General features: G+C 50.8%; 1 protein-coding gene across 1 annotated transcript; it reads left to right on the top strand.

Annotated features, from left to right (window-relative positions):
* Nucleotides 1-195: 195 nt before the first annotated feature.
* LOC311377431 (5'-3' exoribonuclease 2-like) lies at nucleotides 196-6,800 on the top strand (the record flags this gene model as incomplete). Its single annotated transcript, XM_084491324.1, has 9 exons — nucleotides 196-285; nucleotides 526-598; nucleotides 1,388-1,471; nucleotides 2,414-2,511; nucleotides 2,989-3,068; nucleotides 3,189-3,245; nucleotides 3,349-3,417; nucleotides 4,099-4,242; nucleotides 6,551-6,800. Coding segments are annotated over 9 exons (930 nt in total), but the record flags the coding sequence as incomplete, so codon positions are not given.
* Nucleotides 6,801-10,298: the final 3,498 nt, after the last annotated feature.

Below are 10,298 nucleotides of genomic sequence, written 5' to 3'. Positions count from 1 at the left end.
CCTCCTCCTGGTCGTCGTATTCTAACGGGGTTAATGTTGTCAAAGTGCCCAACGAGGCGACGGGGTTGTTCGGCAGATAACGCCGCTTTAGTCGATTACTTGTGATAACGCACAAATAATAATCCGGGAGTAGAAAAGGGGGCTGCCGAGGGTTCTAACCTCGCGCTCTTCTTTTTGGGGCTTTTATTTTTCCAGTTCAAGCCTCTGGAGCAGTTGATGGGAGTGTTTCCTGCCGCCAGCGGTAACTTCCTGCCGGAGACATGGCGGGAACTCATGTCCAGTCCTGTGAGTCGGAAGCCGTCCTCCCGGTCTGAATATGAACTGTCAACACCGGAGTGAATGTTGACGTTGAGGGTTTAACAAAACATGGGAGTTGAGATGAACTCGCCCCCGCCTGGTTCAGCTGCTCAGAAGGGAAGGCGGCTGGGTTAAGGCCGTTCATATGACCTCTTTGTTGTAACGATGGTCAATTGCTGGTATTTCTGTTTGAATGTCTCACTGAGTCGTCTCCTGGTGTCCCAACAGGAGTCTTCCATCATCGACTTCTACCCGGATGACTTCGCAATCGATCTGAACGGGAAGAAGTACGCTTGGCAAGGTGCGTCTCGCTCTCTCGCTCACACTTACACTTCAACCGCTTTCTCTTCGCTCCGTGTCCAGTAGCTCGGCTTTGTTCAGTTTGACCTTCAAACCAAACCTTGCCAGTCCCCTGGAAGTCACGTGTCACGTGATGGTACACCTGTTAGGACCCTGTGTTACAGGGACTTGCAAGTGTATATCACGCGTAAGTCACGTGAAAGTCTCCCATAAGTCACTTGTAAGTCACGTGAAAGTATCCTATAGAACTCACTTGTAAGTCACATGACGGTCTCCCATGAGTCACTTGTAAGTCACGTGAAAGTATCCTATAACTCACTTGTTAATCACATTGCAAGTCTCCCATGAGTCACTTGTAAGTCACGTGACAGTCTCCCATGAGTCACTTGTAAGTCACGTGAAAGTATCCTATAGAACTCACTTGTAAGTCACATGACAGTCTCCCATGAGTCACTTGTAAGTCACGTGAAAGTATCCTATAACTCACTTGTTAATCACATTGCAAGTCTCCCATAAGTCACTTGTAAGTCACGTGACAGTCTCCCATGAGTCACTTGTAAGTCACGTGACAGTCTCCCATGAGTCACTTGTAAGTCACCTGAAACTATCCTAGAACTCACTTGTAAGTCACATTGCAAGTCTCCCTTAAAGTCTCTTGTATGTCCCCTGTAAGTCACCTGAAAGTATCCTATAAATCACATGTAAGCCTCCTGGCAGTCACGTGTGAGTGCCGTGTACGTTGGCCTAAGCGCCTAAGTCCCAGTCTAAGTCTGGTGGTTTGTTTCTGCAGGTGTGGCTCTGCTACCGTTTGTGGACGAGCGCAGGCTGCGGGCAGCACTGGCTGACGTCTACCCGGACCTCTCCACGGAAGAAGGTAAGGCCCGTGGCTAGAGCGGTGGACCAATGGCCAGGGGTTACACATAGCGGTGGACCAATGGCCAGGGGTTACACATAGCGGTGGACCAATGGCCAGGGGTTACACATAGCGGCGGACCAATGGCCAGGAGTTACACATAGCGGTGGACCAATGGCCAGGGGTTACACATAGCGGTGGACCAATGGCCAGGAGTTACACATAGCGGTGGACCAATGGCCAGGGGTTACACATAGCGGTGGACCAATGGCCAGGGGTTACACATAGCGGTGGACCAATGGCCAGGGGTTACACATAGCGGCGGACCAATGGCCAGGAGTTACACATAGCGGTGGACCAATGGCCAGGGGTTACACATAGCGGTGGACCAATGGCCAGGAGTTACACATAGCGGTGGACCAATGGCCAGGGGTTACACATAGCGGTGGACCAATGGCCAGGGGTTACACATAGCGGTGGACCAATGGCCAGGGGTTACACATAGCGGTGGACCAATGGCCAGGGGTTACACATAGCGGTGGACCAATGGCCAGGGGTTACACATAGCGGTGGACCAATGGCCAGGGGTTACACATAGCGGTGGACCAATGGCCAGGGGTTACACATAGCGGTGGACCAATGGCCAGGGGTTACACATAGCGGTGGACCAATGGCCAGGGGTTACACATAGCGGTGGACCAATGGCCAGGGGTTACACATAGCGGTGGACCAATGGCCAGGGGTTACACATAGCGGTGGACCAATGGCCAGGGGTTACACATAGCGGTGGACCAATGGCCAGGGGTTACACATAGCGGTGGACCAATGGCGAGGACAGGTTTGATCTACCAATAAGCTACTGCCGATTCCTGAGACGAGAAAAACAACAACAAAAAAAAAAAAGTTTATTTTTGTTTTTTATTTTCTGATCCGATCTCTCATGAGTCCTCTTCTGTCCTCCAGAGAGGAGGAACAGCCTGGGCAGTGATCTGCTGTTCGTCAAGAAGTCCCATCCACTTTGTGATTTCATCAAGGAACTGTACCTCGCAGAATCTCAAGAGGTACGCACACGCACGCACACGCACGCACGCACGCACGCACGCACGCCTCAAACTCTGAATGCTGATTGGCTACTACCCCGTGTCCATTATTATTAAAATCCACCCAATGGTCGGGATTCAGAAGAGGTGTTGTCCCAGAATGCACTTGGATTTTCATTCCGACAATGCCGCAAACGCAAACAGCTTAAATAGGATGGGATCGGCAATAACTTGCTTTGTTTTATTTCTTCTCCGTTTTAAATGTGTTGGTTTAATTAACAAAGATTTATTTATTAATAATTTTTTCAACCATTTCTGCGATTTTTGATTGTAATGATTAGTGAGAGTCTGCGTCAGGGTGGGTCCGTTTTTGTAGTTATGGTTTACGACAGAGTGGGGGGGGGGCTACCACACAGTGGGGGGGGGGGGGGGGCTACCACAGAGTGGGGCGGGGGAAGGGAGACGCGTGACGTCGTCTGGACCCTCTTCCTCTCCCAGGCCACCGAGATGCCAGCGGAGCTGTGCCACGGGATCCAAGGGATGCTGACCCTGGACGGAGACCCCATCCTCCCAGACAAGTGAGACCCCCCCCCCCCTCTCTCTGCTCCAGGCTCTGCTGGCGCTCTCCGTAGTACAGACCCCTCCGCGGCCCTGGGTTTGACTCTGGATTATTAACCCTTTTGACCCCCCCCCCCCAGGCCCGTGGAGTCTCCGATCCCGTCGCTCCGTGACATCATGACCAACAGCGCCATCGGGTAAGAGCCGCTCGGGGGTCGTCCACTTCCTGTTGGGTCTGTGATCTACGTCCTGACGGACGGACCCTCACCCTCTCACCCTCTCACTCTGTCCTTGTTTCAGAGTCCGGTTTCTGGATCCCCAGTTTGCGGGCGACCACGTGTTCAAGGCCGTCGTCCTTCCTAAAGCAAAGTGAGTCCTGGTTCCTCTCTGTTCCTCTCTGTTCCCCTCTGTTCCCCTCTGTTACTCTCTGTTCCCCTCTGTTACTCTCTGTTCCCCTCTGTTCCTCTCTGTTCCTCTCTGTTCCTCTCTGTTCCTCTCTGTTCCTCTCTGTTCCCCTCTGTTCCCCTCTGTTCCTCTCTGTTCCCCTCTGTTCCTCTCTGTTCCCCTCTGTTCCCCTCTGTGTTCCTCTCTGTTCCCCTCTGTTCCCCTCTGTTCCCCTCTGTTCCCCTCTGTTCCCCTCTGTTCCCCTCTGTGTTCCTCTCTGTTCCCCTCTGTTCCTCTGTTCCTCTCTGTTCATGTAACTTGTTTATACTGATGGGCTCTGGGTCAAGCACCTGTTAAGCATTATTTCCATTAATGATTCCTTATTGATGTGGACTCATCCTTATTGTAATTAATGATTCCTTATTCATGTGGACTCATCCTTATTGTAATTAATGATTTCTTATGTAATTGACGACACCCTATAGTGTTTGATGAATCAGTGTAATTGATGACTGCTTATAGTAATTTATTGATTTTGTCATTGATGAATCCTTATAGTAACTGATGAATCCTTACTGATGACTCCTTCATTTCTGAATCCTTACTGGGGTGAATCCTTAACGTGATGGATGAGTGAATCTTGACGGGCGTCGTCTTGTGTCCCAGGATGCCCACGAAGGTCCTGAAGCCCGGCGACTGGGAGGCTGGGAACCGCAACTCGGGGAACCGCGGCAACTGGCGGCCCCAGCTGGGCTTCAACCCCAACAGACAGCAGGCCCACCTCAACCAGTCCGCCCACAGGACCCTGGGGTGAGTGGGCCGCGACCACAGAGAGGGCTGCAGACGCTTTAGCCGGGGACTTCCCTTAGCAAGAGCGGGAAGCAATTAAGAGACATAATTAAAGATGGAGAAGAATCAGAACGAAAGGATAGAAAAGATAATGACAATTTTATAAAGGAATGGGATAAAGTATGATACAATTTGAGAGGGTACAGTCAAAAGAGTTCACTGATATGGATTTAATTTAACGTATTATCGTCAAGAACGAAGCAGTAGTTCTTAGGCTTCCCTGTAGATGGTTTGGTTTTCTTTCAGAACTGGTTGAATCGATTCATTCATTGAAGCGCTTCTGTTTTTACACTGAATGCGTTTCGAACGCTGTGCCCGTACCGTGGTTGATTGAAATGTCACAACGTAAACGATAGCCACTACTCGGCCACTAAACGAGTCTGAGGACCAATCAACTCTTAATACCATGCTACACAAAGCCACAAAGGCGTCTCGTCTCGTGAAGACGGGGGAGTTTAAACGTCACATCGCCTAAACGGAGGCGTTAACGCCAGACGCTGCGTGGCAGGGTAAACGCGACCCCGGGGGTTGACGCCGCAGTAAGTAAGTGAGGCTGTTTCCCCGCCGTGATGTGTGCGAAGGGTTCTGGGTTTGGACTCTGCTTGTCTAATGGGGGGGGGGCCGAGGCAAACATTTGAATACATATCCCATCTGTGATTATGCAGCTCCGTCGTGCAGACGTTGACATTATCATCAAGGAAGCGGAATAATTGAACATCTGGCTCCGACCAGCGCCAGTCAAACCAATCAATTATGCGGCGGGGTTTGAAGGAAAAGTACAAGAATAATGTGTTCCGTTTGTTCCCCTCGTTAAGGGAGTCTTTAATCCGCTAAATCAGCCCGTTAGTCGCCTGGGGGGCGGGGGGGGGGGGGGGCGGTCTGCAGGAGCACCTGCAGACGAAGTCGGGTTCTGAAAAGGTTCCGCACGTGTGTTTACAGACCTCAACCGTAGTCGTACCGGCACTAGCAGCACTTAATGTACTCACTTGTTGTATGTACGTCCTGGCACTTAGAAATAGTACTTGGTATTGTATAGCGTCTTATCCTAGCTGTCTTTGTTGTATACGGGGGAATGGGTTAACCTAGTGATGGTTAGTGTATACGGGGAATGGGTTAACCTAGTGATGGTTAGTGTATACGGGGAATGGGTTAACCTAGTGATGGTTAGTGTATACGGGGAATGGGTTAACCTAGTGATGGTTAGTGTATACGGGGGAATGGGTTAACCTAGTGATGGTTAGTGTATACGGGGGAATGGGTTAACCTAGTGATGGTTAGTGTATACGGGGAATGGGTTAACCTAGTGATGGTTAGTGCTTGGTTCTACGGACATCGTCACTGTACCCACAGAGATGTATTGTCGTTTCTCTTTCTTCCGACAAATGTACTGATTGTAAGTCGCTTTGAATGGAAGTCTGACAAATGCCCTAAATGTAATGTAAATGTACAGCGTATTATACTCCTGGACTGCTTGTTTGTTTGAAGCCTGGAGTTCAATCATTCAACATAATTTAATCTGACAATTACCTCGTTAAAATACAGGCAACGATTAACTTGACCCCCCAGCGACATCCTTTCTCTTAATTAAACAAAGACGATCTGAACGTAAACCAATCCGTACATTTAAATAGCCCCCTTTATCTATTCACCACCAGGTGGGATTATCCGTCAACACACAGAAGTGTACCCCGTAGCGCCCTCAGATGGGAAGGTCCACCCACATGTGTGAGAGCACAGCCCAGAGGACTGTACCAACTGCTAGGCTGCGCTAGGGGGACATTTGGGCCGTTTCTCAATTCGCGTTCTCGTGTGTTCTCGTGTACTTGCGTTCTCGATAAACGTCATCAGTGGTAGCCCAAGCACTGTTCCAATTCCAAGTACGCGAGTACGCGAGTACTGTCGTAAAACCCGGAAGTGTTCTCGATGAGGCCGTTCTACCGAGGATGCATCGGAGGTGGCTCGTGTGGACTTGGGACCGTTAAATATCCCAGAATGCATCATCGAGTCCGCTGCTGTTCCAATTGCAGGTGCGTACTCGCGTTCTCGGAAGTCCGTACTTCCAAGTCCGCGAGAACGTAGTCCGCGTACTTGGTATTGAGAAACGACCTTGGTTTTTTTACGTTGCATTTCTTTTTTTTACCCAATAGTTTGTGTAAAAAAATAAATAAATAAATAGAAGTGTTTATATTATATATATTAGAGTTTTGATTTAGTGAGTATTTGAGTGTTTGATGGCGTGTAGCTCATGTGTTTTTGGGTTCTCCTGCAGACACACCATGGGCCGGTCTCATGGGGGTCAGTACAGCAACGCCCCCCCACCCGGAAACTACCAGGACAAGTACCGGTCCCAGCCCTACCGGGGCGGCAGCCAGCCCTCCTACCACCGTAAGACCCACTGCTCCTTAGTCTCTGTACCGTCTAACCCCTACCTGCTCCTTAATGACCCGTCTCTGTGCTGTCTGACCCCTACCTGCTCCTTAATGACCTGTCTCTGTACTGTCTGACCCCTACCTGCTCCTTAATGACCTGTCTCTGTACTGTCTAACCCCTACCTGCTCCTTAATGACCTGTCTCTGTACTGTCTGACCCCTACCTGCTCCTTAATGACCCGTCTCTGTACTGTCTAACCCCTACCTGCTCCTTAATGACCCGTCTCTGTACTGTCTAACCCCTACCTGCTCCTTAATGACCTGTCTCTGTACTGTCTAACCCCTACCTGCTCCTTAATGACCTGTCTCTGTACTGTCTAACCCCTACCTGCTCCTTAATGACCTGTCTCTGTACTGTCTAACCCCTACCTGCTCCTTAATGACCTGTCTCTGTACTGTCTGACCCCTACCTGCTCCTTAATGACCCGTCTCTGTACTGTCTAACCCCTACCTGCTCCTTAATGACCTGTCTCTGTACTGTCTGACCCCTACCTGCTCCTTAGTGACCTGTCTCTGTACTGTCTAACCCCTACCTGCTCCTTAATGACCTGTCTCTGTACTGTCTAACCCCTACCTGCTCCTTAATGACCTGTCTCTGTACTGTCTGACCCCTACCTGCTCCTTAATGACCTGTCTCTGTACTGTCTGACCCCTACCTGCTCCTTAAGGACCCGTCTCTGTACTGTCTAACCCCTACCTGCTCCTTAATGACCTGTCTCTGTACTGTCTAACCCCTACCTGCTCCTTAATGACCTGTCTCTGTACTGTCTAACCCCTACCTGCTCCTTAATGACCCGTCTCTGTACTGTCTAACCCCTACCTGCTCCTTAATGACCTGTCTCTGTACTGTCTAACCCCTACCTGCTCCTTAATGACCTGTCTCTGTACTGTCTAACCCCTACCTGCTCCTTAATGACCTGTCTCTGTACTGTCTAACCCCTACCTGCTCCTTAATGACCTGTCTCTGTACTGTCTGACCCCTACCTGCTCCTTAATGACCTGTCTCTGTACTGTCTAACCCCTACCTGCTCCTTAACGACCTGTCTCTGTACTGTCTAACCCCTACCTGCTCCTTAACGACCTGTCTCTGTACTGTCTAACCCCTACCTGCTCCTTAATGACCTGTCTTTGTACTGTCTAACCCCTACCTGCTCCTTAACGACCTGTCTCTGTACTGTCTAACCCCTACCTGTGATCAGTATCCATGTCCTGGCTGATGGTTAGGTCTGTTGTTCTGGTCACTGTGGACTTTCTCTTTGTAGGATTTGCTATTTTTTTGGTCTTGCGTGATTGAGTCTTTATTGTCAGATTATTAACAGGTTTCCGGTCTTTAAACTGTTTGCTTGGGTGGAAAATGTATTACTCAGTTTAGACTCTGAATCCAGGTTAGACTCTGAATCCAGGTTAGACTCTGAATCCAGGTTAGACTTCTGAATCCACATTAGACTCTAATTCTAGTCTACTCTGAATCCAGTTTAGACAGATTGCAGTCGACTCTGAATCCAATTTAGACTCTCCTGATTCCAGTTAAAGCCTCCAAATTCTGCTCCTGCAGAGGAATCCATTGCAGACCTCCATGGATGTTTCAGAATTAAAGTATTCCATCAGTGTGGCTCCCCCCCCCCCCCCCGCCCCCCCCCCAAAAAAAAAATATCGGGGCGACCCCTAGGAATGTGATTAAGCAGACAAGTGGGTCTTATCCACCGCAGAGGGACGGACTCAAGCCTTTGTCCGGGATCCTCCTTTCTGTGGTCCAATCCCCGGGGCTAACGGAGTAGCATTGTGGGCTCAGCGGCTGGGCCTTTGTGCCGGGGGGAGGAGGGGGGGGGGGGTGTAGTGGTGGTGGGTGAGCTCTCCTCCCCCCTCCGCCCCCCCCCCCCACCCTCCACCCCCCCCCACAGCCCACTGGGCTGATTAGCCCGGTGGGAGGCTGATAATGAGAGTGTGAAGTGGGTCTCTGGCTGGACACAGCAGCCCACTCCTCCTCCTCCTCCTCCTCCTCCTCCACCGCCTCCACCCTCTGATGAAAAGCCTGGTGGAGGCGGCGGGCGGCGGACGGTGTTTGATTGGCCGTGTGATGCGCTCTGAAGAGGGTCGACGGCGAAGTTAACTTCCCCCTTTGGCGGTGCGGACGCCCCCCCCCCCCCCCCCCCGCCGTGATGTGTCGCCACGCGGCTGCGCTGCCTTTGTCCGCCCCCCCCCGCCAACCCCCCCCCGGCTGCTGGGTAATAACCTGCCGCACGGCCGCTGCTGCCGGCCATTACGGTCCTCATCCCCACCACCCCTGACGACCCCCCCCTTCTGAACCGGGGGGGCCAGGAGAGTGGACAGGGCTCTGCTTTTAGCCACACGTCGCCCCTGACGACCGTCACCATCACCACCACCACCACCACCATCACCACACGGACCATGTTCTCCAGTGGCGCTTTTACCATTTACCTCTGGTTTGGGCTGGTGGTGGGGGTGTTGCTACAGGGCCGTTAACCGTTACACGGGCCTGTTGTATATAACATGGGTCTCTCTCTGTCTCTCTCTGTCTCTCTCTCTCTCTCTCTCTGTCTCTCTCTTTCTCTCTCTCTCTCTCTCTCTGTCTCTGTCTCTGTCTCTCGCTCTCTCTCTCTTATATATAAATATGAACGGTCATGTTATTGTCTAACACACAGACGCGTTGACTGGCCATATTATTGTCTGTTACAACAGACAGTCTAGTTATATTTTCTTTTGTAACTCTTGTAGTCATGACTCATGTCATTAGAGCCCGACCGAAATATAGTTTGTCTGATTTTTATCGGCCGTTATCGGGCTGTCACAGATATCGCTATCGCCGTACACACGTTTGCCGATATGACCTCTACTAATGGTGTTAAATTATACATGCAATTCCCGCTTTATGTATCCTCTACTTTGCTGGTTCAGCCTCTGTGCTCTTACCTGAGCACACCCACATGAACACTCAGGGCCCTTACATAGTCAACGTGAGCAACGCGCGTAAGCGACGCGAGTGACGCGAGTAACGCGCTTCCTTTCATAGTCTACACAGCATACGCAAACGTCGCGGGCAATGCATGACATGCAATACACCGCTCACGCCACTCGCGATACTATGCGACAACGCATAGTATTGCATGGATCGGCGCGTCGCGTATCAAAAATTGGGACGACACGTTTTGCTACGCATCGCCGCATAATGGCGGCCGATGCGTAGCCTTGTGGACGCGTATGCGTACCGATGCGTTGACTATGTAAGGGCCCTCAGAGTTTGGCATCGTGATCTGTGTGAAGGTTGGTGCCTCCTCACCAAACAGCTGATTGGTTCGTTTGGCTCATGGTTCTAGCGTTATGCAGACGTGGCCCGGTCTGTTCCTGGAGGGCAGGCGGCTAATCTCAAGGACCCGCTCCGCACACAGACCCCCACAATGTATAAATCTATATTTAACAACCGATGATCTTTGACGGTCTTTGTTTTGAGTGTGCCCTGATGTAGCGATATTGGTTAGGGTTCTTTTTTTACTCCCCAATATCAGTAATCTCTAGTTATAGTTATAACTGATGAGTCTGGTTAGAACTGAAGAGTCTGGTTAGAACTGA

Source organism: Micromesistius poutassou (assembly GCF_964030765.1).
Source record: "Micromesistius poutassou genome assembly, contig: SCAFFOLD_1567, whole genome shotgun sequence".
NCBI lineage: Eukaryota > Metazoa > Chordata > Actinopteri > Gadiformes > Gadidae > Micromesistius > Micromesistius poutassou.
The sequence above is the reverse complement of the archived record's forward strand: the minus strand, read 5'-3'. Positions and strand labels throughout refer to the sequence as shown.